This window comes from Dermacentor variabilis, chromosome 7, assembly GCF_050947875.1.
Source record: "Dermacentor variabilis isolate Ectoservices chromosome 7, ASM5094787v1, whole genome shotgun sequence".
NCBI classification, from domain to species: Eukaryota; Metazoa; Arthropoda; class Arachnida; order Ixodida; family Ixodidae; genus Dermacentor; species Dermacentor variabilis.
The window spans coordinates 9,869,168-9,884,633 of record NC_134574.1 but is presented as its reverse complement, the minus strand read 5'-3'; the positions used below and the strand labels follow the sequence as shown (position 1 = coordinate 9,884,633).

The 15,466-nt window shown below is 42.8% G+C and overlaps 1 protein-coding gene across 14 annotated transcripts in view; it reads left to right on the top strand.

The window, feature by feature from the left end:
* Positions 1 to 15,466, top strand: part of LOC142587312 (uncharacterized) — a 59,532-nt gene that overhangs the window by 15,683 nt on the left and 28,383 nt on the right. For 3 of the 14 annotated variants that reach the window (XR_012829453.1, XR_012829455.1, XR_012829452.1), the window contains exons 1-3: positions 3,885 to 4,958; positions 5,889 to 6,013; positions 10,203 to 10,269. Coding sequence is in view for 6 of the 14 variants with exons in the window: in XM_075698207.1 (XP_075554322.1) it covers positions 3,541 to 3,642; positions 4,907 to 4,958; positions 5,889 to 6,013; positions 10,203 to 10,269 (346 nt within the window). In the remaining 8 variants the exon portion in view is untranslated. Of the gene's footprint in view, positions 1 to 2,413; positions 3,643 to 3,869; positions 4,959 to 5,888; positions 6,014 to 10,202; positions 10,270 to 10,423; positions 10,443 to 10,561; positions 12,059 to 12,943; positions 13,176 to 13,858; positions 13,878 to 15,466 lie in introns of those variants that run through there. The other 11 variants (XM_075698212.1, XM_075698208.1, XR_012829458.1 and 8 more) reach the window with 10 other exon arrangements.

Below are 15,466 nucleotides of genomic sequence, written 5' to 3'. Positions count from 1 at the left end.
ATCCTTCCAAAAGGCACAGTAAAACTTGTGAGCCCACTTAGTGTCTGCAAAACTGAATGAATTGGTTTTATGTGTAAGATTAAATTGCCCAAATTATACAGAATTTTTTAATGTTAATTATTAAGCTCAAGGATGTAATTAATGCTTTGAAACATTTGTTCTATGCTTCCATATATGTAAATGTAAGCTTTCACCCAGTGAACACACTAAATTAGAAATATGCCTGCTATCCATGCTCTTTGCGCGTTAAAGGAACTTGCATGCTTTTGCATGTTTAGGAAATTGCCTTTCATTCTGTTTATACAGCATAGTTTTCTCACCTATACTAGTAGCTACAGTGTACTGAGGTTGAGTGCCCAGGCAAGGAACCCGGAAATTTTACGGGAATAACTGCCCAAAATTACTGTGGATGGATCTGGCAGTGGGAGCGGTTCAGGAAGTGCACTGAAACTTCGAAATTAATGTTCAGTGTGACCTGCAGCATCCTGGAGTGAGGGTCTGCACTGGAAGGAAACTATGAAATATGTTAGCAACTAGTCAAACATTGTTTTAACCCCAATGAGTGCTTTTAATGGTGCACAATGGGAAAGGACAACCAGTGACATCGATGCGAGCCTTCAGACTCTAAAGTTTGCTCTATGCATTCCTCTGTGTCATTTCATCAATGGCAACAGAGCAGGCGCGTATGCAGTAACTTTTTTTGGGGAGGGGGGGGGGGGGGCAACCATAGGTCTCCTTCCTATGCAAATTAGGGGAAGGGTACCTTTATTATACAAATTTGAATAATGCCGACCATTCACCATAAAGACACATAAACCCGAAAAGAGAAATGAAATAAGGTGCATCTCACAGGTAGGCCTGTGAGATGCACCTCTCCTTTACATGGCAAACAAGGAACCCCATCAAATGGACTCACACTGGAAAGAACCGCAGGAAGAACACTGCCAAGAACAAGTAAACAAGTGAAAATGTAAATTAAAGATTTCTATAGTAGAATACATAGCAACCATGGCACATGAACCGCGCGGGGTTGTGTTACTTAGCCAGCCAATCACAAAAGCAAACAAAATCATCGTCATGTGGCCTTTTCAACAATGCGTCGTACTTGATAGATCCGGAGAGTCTGCTGTTCTTGAAGAGCCTTTTATCGGCAGAAGCAATGAGGTGTGCAACAGACATGGACAAAGTGTATGGAGTCTGAGCATTTCACTCTTCAAAAGTCTGCGGTACAGTTCATTTCACTGCTGAACCAGTTTTACTCATGAAACTTCACTGCCAACTGCACTGAAACTTGAAAACAAATAGTTGCAGCAAAGCAAGCATTTTATAATTTTCAGTTGAATAAAGAATTCGACTTTCGCCATTATTTTATTTATTTATTTTATTTACAATACTGCTACTCTCATTTGAGAGCGTGGCAGTTGGGCGATACAGTAGACATGTATATGAATACGCATTTAGGCAGAACAGTTAATTGAAAAAAGGAAGAAAAAAGAAAACAATTGCCCGAGGATGGTAATATAAGAAAGAAGCTGAGTTTAGAAACAAAAATGCAAGTTTTCACATGACAGTTAATTAACATAATTCTGGCAGTTAAGAACACGTAATTAACTAGTTTATACATAAAATAGGAGCGAACTGAAAGATAACACTTAACGCGTGAAGAAATTTTAAAGTTGTGTGAAAGGATACGCTTTAAAGCATAGACTTTGAGAGCGAGAAGACACGAATGGAAAAAGAAAGAACAATCTAGGCAAGCAATCAGCAGGAAATGGCAGTTATAACAATTATCTTAGCAGTAGTACAGTAATGAAAATTTATTTTGGGAACACAGTGTACCATATGTCCACATAACGACAATCAAACAAAAATGGAAAAAGAAAAGTGGGAAGTCGAAAGCAACACAATGCGAAATTTCTGACGGTGACACGTGCGATGATAAATTGTTTAATTTACGCACTGCAGCTTCCACTTGTGAAGTAAATTCGGACGATTCGATGGCGGTTATAGCAGGATCAAGTCAGTTCCATTCAGCAATTGTAAGGGGGAAGAATGAATACTTAAACGTGTCATTGTTGCATGTGTATTCTGTTAAAGTGTGCGCATGTTTGTTACGTGTTTTTCGAGCCTCAGAAAATGAAATGTACCTGGACACATCTATCTTATAGTTATTTTTTAGAAGCTGAAACAAGAACTTCAGGTGAGCGTGTTTTGCCCTGGTAGATAGCATTTGCAATCCAGACTGCATTAGAAGATTAGTCGGTGAGTCAGTGCGTATATATTTGTTGTGAATGAACCTTATAGCCTTTCTTTGTACTGCCTCTAATTTTGTTATGTTAGTTGTTGTATGAGGAAACCAGACTGTATTTGCATATTCGAGAGCCGGCCTAACGGACATTGTGTAGGCCAGTAGCTTCGTTGATGTTGTAGAGAGCTCAAGGCTTCTTTTGAGGAAGAATAGTTTGCGTAATGCTCCTGCCGTGATATTCGAAATGTGTATCCCACCTGAGGTCTGAGGTTAATGTAACTCCCAGGTATTTATGTTGTTCAACTTTAGTTAGTGGTATGCCGTTAATCTCACATGTAAAGTTAGATGGTCTTGTTTTCCTTGTTACGGTCATGACCACAGACTTTTTTACGTTAATTGACATCTGCCAATTAGAGCACCAAATAGCTAGAGTGTTGAGGGATGTATTAAGTGCGATGTTATCGTTATAATTAGTGATTTCACTATATATAACGCAGTCGTCAGCGAACAGTTTTATATTACAACCAATGTTAGCTGTGATTTCATTAATATAGATTATTAAGAAGAGTAAGGCCCAAGAACTGAGCCTTGGGGAACTTTGGAAGTAACGGTGACAGTGTTAGGTGGCATTTTTTCGTAGGTTACAAATTGTGAACGATTGGCTAGAAATTCTTATCCAGGCTGAAAGGAGCCCTTTCCCAACAACACTTTCAACTTTAGCGATTAATTTGTTATGGCATACACAATCAAATGCCTTAGATGGATCAAGTAAAATCATGTCAGTCTGGCCGCGGTGATTGATAGTATATGCAAGATCGTGGATTCGTTCTGTTAGTTGGGTTATTGTTGATAAACCACTGCGAAAACCATGTTGGTAGGGAGACAAGAAGCCAATGCTCTCTAGAAAAACCGTTATGTGCTTTAAGATTATGTGCTCTAGAAGCTTACAGGATGTACTAGTTAATGAAATGGGTCTAAAATTTGAAATTTCTGTTGTGTCGCCTGATTTATGGATAGGTATTATCTTTGCAATTTTCCAGTCGTTCGGTAGCTGTGAAGTCGTGAGTGATTTACGAAAAATTATGCCGAGGTATCTACTGCACCATTCCGCATACCTTTTCAGAAAGTCGTTAGGTATGTTGTCAGGACCGCTGCCTTTTTTAGGGTCAAGATTAAGCAGAAGATTAAGTATGCCAGCGTCCGTAATGTGTAATTCGCCAATGCTTACGCCCTGTCTCGTTAGAATGGGGGGAATAATGTTATTGTCTGTAGTAAATACTGATTGAAAAAAAATGTTATATGCGTTGGCTTTCGCAGTTTCTTCCTCTGGGCTTAAGTGGGACGCTTCTCCATCATTGGTGCGAAAGTGCCTCCAGAACCTTCCGGGATTATTAGTAAGAAAGCTCGGTAACTTTACATTAAAATAATATTTTTTTGCTAATTTGGCTGCAAGCTTGAATTCCGCGATGGCATTAGGAAGTTTCGTCACCCTGGATTCGTCTCCTCCTTTAATTTTTATTGTTCTACGCAGTCTTTTCAGACGGCGCTTTGCCTGAATTACTTCTTGGGTTATCCAGGGATTATTTTTTGGCGGCCGCTTGGTTTTAGTGGGCACGTAGTTTGTGATGCAGTAGAGGACGATAGATTTGTACTTATACTCGCCTATTATACTTTAATAGGCGAGGGAAAATGTATAAAATTATGCGCTAATAATATTATTTTTGTGGTTACCGCCTTATTTGCCTAACAGGAAAAGTTTGAAGTATGAATTATTTGCAGCCTCGCAGAGGAACAGTGGCTGGCGGTTATAAGGCCGTGGGCGGGGCTTCGCTGCATACTTAAGTTGCATCCGACTATAGTTTCGTTTTTTGAATTACCTCTAGAAGAATTAGAGAAATATACATTTGCGGAACAACCACATTTCTTTTGGATCCCTCGTTTACTGCTCTACCAAGTGCCAAAACTGACTCTTATTGTTATTTGGGAGGTTGTGTAACGATGCGTGGCCGCCAGTCCCGTGCAACCGCATAGAGCGCAGGACGCTGCGGCTCTAGACATGCTGCACCCACCGTGAAGGTTAGAAAAAAGCCCACATAAGCACAACAGAGAAGTGGCAACATTAGGCGGTTTGACTGATAACTGTACAAGCGTCATTCAAGACACACGGAATTGCTCCCCACTTCTGGCGGCGTTTACAGTAACGAACGGCACACGCGTTATCAGCATGATAGCATTGCCTGTTACTTTCCTGTCGGGAATGATAACGCGCATGCCGTTCGTTACTGGAAAGTACCGGGCTCGCCCCGTTAAAGAAAGGAAATGCGGACAAGCAGATGACGATTATCGTTGTGTGGCAAAAGGGTGTAATTATGCTTAAGAGTGTATGCTAGCCACCATACCCTTAGTATAAACATATCTTCTCTGTAAAAAAAAAAAAAAAAAGTTTAACACAGTGATTTTCGTCTGGCGACAAAAAAAAAAGTCGCTTCCAAAGATTGTGCGCATCTATAGCCAAGCCGATCCATGCCTAAAGCTTCCCAAAATGGCCGACTGCATCGTCGAAATCGTTAATACACTCTAATCGTTCACTTGATTTTTCGCTGCATTGGAAATGCAAGCGGTTAATTTCGCCGAATGAAATGTCTCGACGCTTTTCAGCAGCCGTCTCGTGCTTCTGAAAAGAGCTTGCGGTATTGGCGTGAACAGACAGGCAAGTGGACGTATTTATTCTACAGTTATTGAACAGTTACTTATCGATACATCTTGAAGTTAGCCTACAAGCTGTCGTTAAAGGTTCCGTCTTTCAGTAGACCTTGTGCAGCGTACTCTCAGCTCAATACGAAATTCTTGACTGCGTTCTCGAGTTTTGTTTAACGGTAATGAGAAGGAGTTCGATAATGCACAGAGGCAAGGTTTTGTCTGGTCTTGCAGGAGTCCCAGGTGCTTTTTCCGCCGCGTACACTGTCGCAATCGTTACACGTCTGAGGAACCAGACTGGCGGCGCATAGGTAAAGCCGGCTGCCAGTGCAAGCCGCAGTCCCCTACATTGTCGCTATAAAGAGGAAATTTGTACGTGTAATAAGTGTACGCAACGTTTCTTTGTTTAGTATAATTTGGCGGTGCCTCCAGCAGACAAAATGTGGATCCCATACTGCTCCGTCGGTTTGGGCTCGGCAATGCCTCCGCGTGGCGGGCGCGTTTAAGAGAAAGCTTTAGCTCGGGTGTTCCAATCTAAATACATGTAAACGCAGTATTCGTTTTTCTCGGCAACCACTGCACCAAATTTGACGAGGTTTGTTACATTTAAAACAAAAGCTTAGAATCCAGAATTTCTACTGGGTACACAAAAGATTTAAGCGAAACAACTGAAGCAAAGCGGGGCATGGTGCTTTCAGTGCCCAATTTTTTATAGAACATGTAGTTTTCAATTATAAAGGGGACTGTAATGCGATGTCTTTAAGTAGGGGGTTGTCTTATATTCAGAGTCTACTTATGTTTCAGTATGAACGGGAATGAAGTGTTACGCAATTCTATTAACGAAATTTACCTCTGCTGTTTAGTTTCCATATTGTGCGTAGAAGCAACAGTGCGTGCACTTTCAGCTGCTCAGTTTATCTTCAATGCTGCTCTCATTTTGTAGAGTTCATCACTTGTGCATGTGCAACACATTGGCGGAGGCAATACGAACTGCATTTCTCACTAGCTGGACAAGTCGGAATGGCAATGCACCTTGGAGAACAAGACTCGAATTGTGAAAGTCTGGTGGTAAGTCTGAATTAATATATTTTCATTTATATTTGGCGTTAACTTTCCAGTGCACTTTCTATCCTATTGAAGAAAAATTAGCCCCGTTTGGCCTGTTTTTTGAGGGCCTTACATCAGGCCCCCTAGCAAGTTTTAGTTTACACTGCAATTTAAAGCTTCTTGAGACCCAGATACAGCCATGGGACATAATTACTTTTCAAGCTGGTTATTATTGCCTCCAGGCATGTTACGAACATGAAAGATGTTTCTTTAATAACATAGTTTTAAGTAACTGGCATCTTCTTTAAATGTCACAGGCTAAGAGCTGCATCTCCAACAAGTGAACATCTCATGTTCGCTATGGTAAAAACTATTTCATTGCCTGAACACAGAGGTGAAGATGGAGTTATGTGTAGTAGACTGTTCCTTGGCTGCTGCATCCTGGATTTTTATGCATTAATGAGGAATTCAAAACAGGCTTCAAGGTTGCTTCCTGCTGTTTGTGACAATGCAGAGGTCTAGATCAATTCAGTGTGAAATTTCTTGAAAGTAGATGAGAAGAATATGAGTGAACCACTTTCGACAGTTCCACATGCATTGGACTTCATATCCATGATGAATGTTTGGAGTAATGACTTCAGACTTCTGGCATTGCTTTACCGAAATAATCTTTTAAACTGGTTTATTATTAGAGGAGACAGAAGAAATTGAATGCCCTCTTACCACACCACCATGAGGTGAGCGTGACTGCCAACAGAGACACACTCTCCCTTTGCCTTGAGTAGCATCCGCAAGCGACGTTCCTTCCTCGCCTTGTCACATACTTGAGCCGAAGAACCACATCGGGTTCACGTGACTAGCACCACCCGCTTTTTTTTTTTCTTCTTATCCATTTTTGTTGCGTGGCACATTTTCCACCGTGGCATTGTGCATTCTGAATTGGGCGATTTACCGAAGTAATGCGTCATGGCGAGCGACACGACCGTGTTTTGCGTCGCAGTGTTTGTTTGTGTTGCCTTGACTCTGGCTGGGTGTGGCGCTTTCTCGAGAGGGAGGAAAGTGGCGTTTCATTTGACATTTCAGCTGTCTGTATGACATGCACAGATTTGTCATGAATATCTGTGTCATGTGCTGTAAGGCTGTAAACTTAAGAACAGCATTAAATACATTCTCTTAGTGGTGAATGCAAGGCATATTTATCTTTTGCACACAAAGAAAATGTGAACAGTGTACAGTGCTCCCACTTCTGCGTCAGTCTGATAAAACGGCCAACAAAGAGTGATACTGCACTAAATCAAGTATCTTGAAATTTGGAGACATCCTAGGGATGCTTCTGCAGCAGACATGATTGACCAGAGAGGTTAACAATGTACAGCTGCTTGCAGTGACCAAATGCACAGCACCATCAGTTTTGTGCCATGCTATAATTCTATCAAAACCGCCTAAAATTCTTGCAGCTTTTTAAGAAAGGATTAGTGGCACATAACAGTGTGCCTTTTTTTTCCTGTTTTTTGAATGTATATTTTTCTCCCACATAGCTGATGTGACTCAAAGGTTTATAGTCCTGAAAGCTTGTTTGCTTTGTTATGAATGTTACCAAAAACTTACGTGTGCAAGCTTACCTCTGCCCACACTGAGTTCATTTAGTATGGAAAGCTAAAGCAATGTAGTGGCTGCACTATTGTTATGAATGTGTCGTAGTGATAGATGTTGCTGATTTTATGTAGTGCTTGTTTTCATCACTCAGGATATCACCCAAAATTCTAAGAGGCAAAAAAAAACTGTATATAATGTTCACAAGATATGGCTATGTGACGAGTAGAGACTGGGTGATGGCAGCCGATTGAGGGAACGAGCTCGCCTGCGGATCTTGCAACCACAAGAGGTTTAAGTAGATTTTATCGCATTAAAGTGTAACAAGTGACGAGAAAAAAAAAAAGCCTGGGCATGTCATCAAAAGATACCACTGGGAACAAAAGTCTATGGATCTACACGTACTGTGAAATACCCAATTTTTTTTTCTTACTTGCCATGTTGGCATACACTGGTCCACAGTAATGTTGCAGAATGGGGCAGGCCCTCCATTTCATTCCTGCTTGAAAAAGTTGAGATCTCTTAATTCCACTCTTTTTAACTCCCCAGAATGCCAAGAGTTGTACCATTCCTCCAACTTTAAATGAAATTCTTACTATACTGGCTCTTTCAGTATCTACCTATAGGTCACTATCTCTGCCGTGGTACTTGCCAACAAAATGGTATTCTACTTATTGTGAAATCCTGAAGTACTGGAGACTGTTCCAATGACGAGCTTTAATTGCACCTAAACACTAAGCTTTAGTTGCCAAGAATGATTCTATTTAGCAAGAGCATGCTTGGACTATGACACAAGGATGGAGGCCAAAAAGTTACTGCCCTTCCACTGCTGCGAAGTGGGGTGCAAGCGAAACTTGGGATCTGCGGCTCTTTGTAACGCCTCACGGCGAGGGCGGCACGTCAACGTCGACCCCTTTCTCAAGTTCCCGGTGGCATCAATCAAACACTGCCTGTTCTTTGGCCAAAGGCACAACACGTGGCCTGCTCCCACTGCCATTCCTTCTACACAGCCTGCTCTTCAGCAGAACAGACCAAACGCAGCCTCCCTATCTGACTGCTGGGCCTGAACTGGTGTGGGAAACTGCGGGTGTCAGGCGAGCGAACACACCCTTTCCCTCCTCTGGAGGAAGGGGACGCCCGTGATTGGCTCATGCCTTGCGCTGCTTCTACTTACCCACCTTAAAGGCAGCGTTTGATGAACTGACAGTGGCTGAATCGGTTAGCATGGTGATCTCGCAACCCAGAGGTCGGTGGTTCGAATCCGCAGCCTGATAAGCAATTTCTATTTTTGCGCAGCTTGGGTTTTTTCGCGCGGTAACACCGACACCAGTGAGGCAATACAAGCTTCTGTTAAAAAGGTCACAAATGGTTGCATCTTATGCCAGTTCCTGTTCATGTGGACATTCAGTGTTATTTTTCACTGTCAGAAGTATCCTTGAAGAAAAAAGGGGAGGGGGGCCAACGAAGTATCAACACTAAAGAAGCAAGGTCGACGTACATGGTAGTTGAAATAAATCGATGATTAAATGTTGATTATGCTGTCATGTACGACGCACAAATTGTGAGATGGATCTGGCGAGCTTCAAGCTCGCCTGTCAGCACTCTCATTGGCCTGTTGAGCATGTGTAGCGTTGGTAAGATTAGCATTTCCTCTCTTCAGCGTTGACTGCTGCATTGTGGCGTGGTGGAGCACTGCCATTACGAATCCCCTCACAAACTATGAGCTACCAAGCTGCACTAAGACCAGTGCACCAGTTTCACGTCTGTGCGCACTCAAGGATGACAGCACGCATTGCATGCGAACTCAGATGTGCATACATACAAATTCTTGATTACGTCTCTCATTGTACTGTTACACTAAGGTACGTTTTAATACTGCATAAAATTACTGCTTAATTTGCACATCACATAGCAATAATTATAAAAAATTCAGCATGTGCATATTATAGCCGGCTATAAAGAAAAAAAAGTTACAGAGCTCCTTCCAACATATCATGCTATGTTTCGCAAGCTGTTCCAACAACGAAATAGATGATTGCACAATGGTGGCCGCTTTTCATAAGTTAGCTTCACTGGAATACATCTGTGTTAGTGGCAAAGCATACGAATTTGGTTTCGTGTCTTGGTGAACTGTGCAAGCTATTTCCGGCCCAAATTTCTTTTTAAAGAGTTGCACGCATTCATCATCATCATAATCCTATTTTAAAGTTCAATGCAGAATGAAGGTGCCTCCCTGCAATCTCCAATTATCATTGTCTTGCACTAGCTGATGCGAACTTGTGCTTTCAAATTTCATCTCACCTAGTTTTCTGTCATCCTTGACAGAACTTCCCTTCCCTTGGCACCCATTCTGCAACTCTAATGGTCCACTGGTTATCTACCCTATGCATTACATGGCCTGCCCAGCTTCATTTTTTCCTCTTAATGTCTACTAGAATATTGACTATCCACACTGCTCTCTTCCTGTCTCATTGTCATTTATCATTGCATTGCTCTTTGTACGGCCCTTAACATGTTCTCGAGATTCTTCGTTAACCTCCAGGCTTATGTGCCATACTGCATGCTTAGAAGAACGTGCCTACCAAGTTGACATTTTCAAATTCCCTGATTTTTTCAGGTTTCACAGAACTTTGTTTTATGTCAAGATGGGCTGACACCATGTCACCTGATGCTGTCACTCTCTGGTAAGCATGTTAAAAAAATAAAAACAATCCAGTTTGAACAGTAAGGAGTAGTGTTTATTTTACTTAAAATAGAAAACTGAAAAGAGGGGTTTGTAAAATGCACAGCTACTAAAATATCTTCGAAAGAAACTCTGTGCCCTTTTACTCTGTGAAGGATGACCAGCAAAGCTGCGTACGTGGGCCCCTTAATGGTGAACTGCACCTCTACCGCGGGTCGGCCTGGTATTGCACTACCTATGGGATTGGCCCATGTGTGGGAGAGTGCTTAAAGCCTGCTTCATCTCCGCCGCAGGTTTGACTGGCATTTCACGACCTTCGGGATCAGCCCACATATGGGGAGTGCTTAATGCTTGCTTCACTTCTGCCTCGGGTTGGCCTGGTATTGCACTTTCTTCGGGATCGGCCCACCGTATGAAAAATTGTTGGTCTATGCGCAAATGCGATCTGCCAGATCCTCACCATAGACAGCTTCACTGTAAAAAAAAGTGGTCTAGCTCACGGCAAATAGAGTCAAACATTTTAAAATGCGAATAAAAAGAGATGCATACAAAAGCAAATAGCTATTTGTATCAACTGATAGCAAGCTCATTGGTATCATGCCCGAACTTTGTCACATACGAGATTCTCCAAGCAACTGGAAAGTCAACCTCAACTGTCTTGACATACTCTCAGCCTGCCCATAATGCCTCAGTGTTGCATTTCATTGCTTTAAGAGATTTATTTTGGTTTGGATGTGGGTAACCTGCATCTTAGCGTCAGCCAACACTTTGCTTTTTGAGCGCAAGCTCCTTCAAAGAGGCGGCGGCACAGTTCCTTTCCTGATCATTCCTCGATGCAATGGTCCTTCCTATTCTTGTCCTTGTTACGCTGCGTGTTCGCCCCATGGATGAAGCATCCTTTTGGTCAGTTGTACAGTCCGATTTTTCAGACTCCCTAAGGGCCGCTACAATGTCCGAAAAAAAAAAAATGAATGCGTGTCTTTTACTGCCCTTAAGGGCCCAAATCGCCACAGGCACGTCCGTAAAAGCTCTGAAGGTCTGCCAGTACACTTATTAGGCATATAGGTGCTTGCACTCTGACAGGAGACGGCAAGTGCACGTGAGTCTAACAATATATGTGCTGCGTCCCATACACTTCACCGCGTAGCATCACTGTGCTGAGGCAAAGCTGCCTTTCGAGGACTAGCAATATGCAACGCGCCGTGCTTTACGAGGATTGCAGAGGCAGAGTGGGTACCTTTGCTGACAGCGGTGAATTCTTTCAATGAAAAAGACAGCACCGAATGTCAAGAACCGTAATAGCATACCTAGGCCTAGCGTTCTCGCCATGGTGATTACAGTGGCCAGTGGATCTGCGTGTGAGTGTCAGTTCAAGGTGGTGAGATAACACGGCGGTGTTGGCTTTGATTAATGCCATATCAAATCTGCAGTTGCAGCACATTCGGAGTGCGGATCAATGGTGAATATCTCGGCAACAGTGGGGACAAATTACTAGTGATTGAGGACGTTAACCAAAAAAGTGTTAGAGTGGGTTTGAAGATTAATATGCAGAAGACAATGTTGAAGAATTCACATCGCCAGTCAGCCTCTAGAGTCTGTACAGGAGTAAGTCAGTTGCTCGTAAGGGACCCTGATCATGAAAAGGCAATTTACCTAAGAATAAAAATGGGGTGGAATGCATATGGCAGGCATTACCAAATCATGGCTGGGAGCTTACCACTGTCATTGAAAGAAAAAAATTAAATTATGGGGTTTTACTTGCCAAAACCACTTTCTGATTATGAGGCACGCCGTAGTGCAGGACTCTGGAAATTTCGACCACCTAGGGTTCTTTAACGAGCACCTAAATCTAAGTACACGGGTGTTTTCGCATTTCGCCCCCATCGAAATGCGGCCGCCGTGGCCGGGATTCGATCCCCATCCTCGTGCTCATCAGCCCAACACCATAGTCACTGAAAAGAAAAGTGTACAACTATTGCATTCTACTAGTGATAACTTATGAGGCACACATCAGAATCGGGTAAATACCGTAATTAAACTTTGTGATATATGGTTCTTGCTTCAAAAGTTTCCTATGGCAAGCATAAATTGGAGTTGTCGACACGCGATCACACGTGTTGAATGCATACATTGTTTCCTAAGCATCGTCGAGCTAGACGTGCTGCCACTAAAGGAGTCGCTATTGGGTTCACCATAGGGGTCAACAGCGAGTCACTGTTCCAAGTTCAAGTTATCCTGTGAAGGCCAATTTTACAATCAAAATAAGAGATTCGGGACTGTAGAAATGTATGACTGCCGGCCAAGACCTTTGGCCAGGATTGAATTACTCGGAGTCGAATTAACAGAAGTCGACTGTACCATATGGCAGTGGAGTTTGCAGCAAGAATGTATCTCCTACTACACATAGCAGTATATTGGCATGCTGCAGTGCTCAGTGGCTGCAGAACAGTAGACTCCTATAAATTTGATCCCGTCTGAAAGTCCCAGCCGACACACGTGCATTTCTATAGGTCCAAACTTCGGTTATTTTGATACTAAAATAGGCCTTCACCCAACAATTCCAACTTGAGCAGTCAGCATGCATGCTGACCCCTACAGTGAACCCAATAAGCGACCCCTTTGGTGACATACCTTAGAGGACAGTAGATGTGTGAAACAGACTTTATCTCCTGCAGGAAATGCCTATTTTCTGCCTGCCCAGGAGGAGCTCCAAGCAATAATCACAGATCAAAACGTCTGATTGTGGTATTCACCCATTTCTAACAAAACTTCCTTGGCGATTTTTGTATGCTTTACCGCATAACCGATGGGTATTGCGGCGAAGCTCACTTTTGAAAATTGGTTGCAATGTGCAACACATTGGACCCCTGTCCATTTCTTTTTTTAATAAAAATTGTGTGCGCATTTGATTTCTCTTTCATTTTAGGGGCTTTTGTCCTTTCTATGCTAGTTTACACTTCGGACACAGAGACAGCGGGCATATGTTTCACTCTGGGGCATGTTAGAATCTGTACGTAAACCATGGCAAATAAATCAGTCATGTGTGTTGGCATTTCTTCTGCATCTTCTTAAATTTGACCCACCAGATAATTCAATCTGTTTCGTCAGTCCCGTCAGAGTCGAATTAACGGAATGAAGTCAACTGCATTTTGCTTGCTGCTCAGAAGTATCAGCTTGAATAAATAACATAGCATTACAACACATAGGAGACAAATGAAGTGCTGCAACATGTGCCAACTTGCCTAAGTTAGCACTATATAAGCTTGAACCCAGATGTGCCAGCTACATTAAGGTTGTGACAAAATGTAAAATCGCATGTGTTGGAGACTCAGTAGGTTGGCTTTCCTTCTTGAAAAAGTGTTGCAGAGTGCCTGTTAAGGATTCACTGATTGATGCTGTCAAACTGTCAACAAGGCTGCCAAAAAATTATTCTCAATACAACCCTTTCATGGACACAACAAGGTAACAAATTGTTTTGTGTGTGAAGCATTAAGAGTATATTCGTGATCAAATATTGTTCTTAAAAAGTGACCTCAACGAGACTGCACAAGATCTAACTCACCGTGTGAGCCCGGACTCCCTCTCGGCAGGATGGGCAAGCGAGTGCGATCCCCTCGTCACAACGATCTCACCCAGCATTACAAGTTAGTCGAGAGAACCATGCCGCTACCGCACAAAGCACCCAATAAAGCACCAGAAGTCACGTACAGGTGGCTTCAGACAGGCACCTACGCATGCCCGGCCTTCCTGCACAAAATCTTTCCGGACGTGCACCCTCACAATGCGTGTCACTACTGTAAGGATATAGCTAGCCTTGATCACATGCTCTGGGCTTGCCCCCTGGTGCCAGGACCACCAAGGAAGAGTGGGACCGAGCTCCACACAGCTCGGACCTTGAAGCACAGCTCTGGGCTGTCCATCGGGCCCGCGACGCGGTGGAGGGGCATGGCCTCTCTGTCTCGACGTGGGAGTGGCCCACTGCGCGCTAATCGCACGTACCGACGGACGTCAAGAAATTTATTCATCCATCCATCATCAAAGCAGTTGTCAGAAAACATTCTGCAGGGAACAGCTAAAACACTATGCATTTCTCATTATAGTGATATTATGTGTGCGTGAGTTTAATAAATAGATAATTGCAGGTGTGTGTATGGCAAATTCAGATGCTAACTTCACCAAAGTCATAAAAGCACACAGCACTCTACTTAAAAGGAATCTGAGCATTTGGCCACTGTTGTGTCACTAATGTGCACTGTCGTAGCAGTCTTCATTACCAAGCAGAAATACACCCAAGAAACTATTTTTCGGACATGCATGAGAATTCGGGTATCCTTGCAACACTGCCACGTACCTCACAGAGGCAATTAATTATAAGCACACCTGAAATTTCGGATGCTGAAATGCTTTGCCTTCAAAGTGCGGAAGGCACAACCATTGTAGAAAGTGTTGTATAATGCCGGTTTTCAAGCGTCAACTTTGCTGCAATATAGCTTGCTACGGGAAGAGGCTTATGCAATGTATCGTGGTGGAGCATACCAGCAGTGAAAAGGGGCCATTGTAAGATGGCATGATTTACATTTTTTTATTTACACACATACATACTCTCTTCTGTTACAGCACAAGCGCCAAGAAGCCTGATAAGTGTTGTGGTTGGTCTACAAAATTAAGAAAAATTAAATTATGGGGTCTTACGTGCCAAAACCACTTTCTGATTATGAGGCATGCCGTAGTGTGAGACTCCGGAAATTTCTACCAACTGGGGTTTTTTAACGTGCACCTACAGTAAATTTAAGTGCACAGGTGTTTTCGCCTTTTGCCCCCATTGAAATGCGGCAGCTCTGGCAGAGATTCGATCCTGAGACCTCGTGCTTAGCAGCCCAACACCACAGCCACTAAGCAACTAGGGCGGGTACAAATTAAGTTCCTTGCCTACCCAAACAAAAATGTTTGCAACATGATGTGCGTGGTATACCGTCCTTGGGAAGGCAAGCTTAATTGGTTGCTGTTGGCTTTGTGTCTTGCTTCACTCTTGAGCAGCGCTTACTGACTGCACAGTAATAATAAGCTCCACCAAATGGCTAGATTACTTCTGTACTACTCCAAGTGTTCCAAGAAGACTTTTGGAACACGAAGTAGAAAAAAAATTTCTGCTCCTAAACTGCTCCAGAATGTCAACTTTGTGCTTGAAACCCTAAACT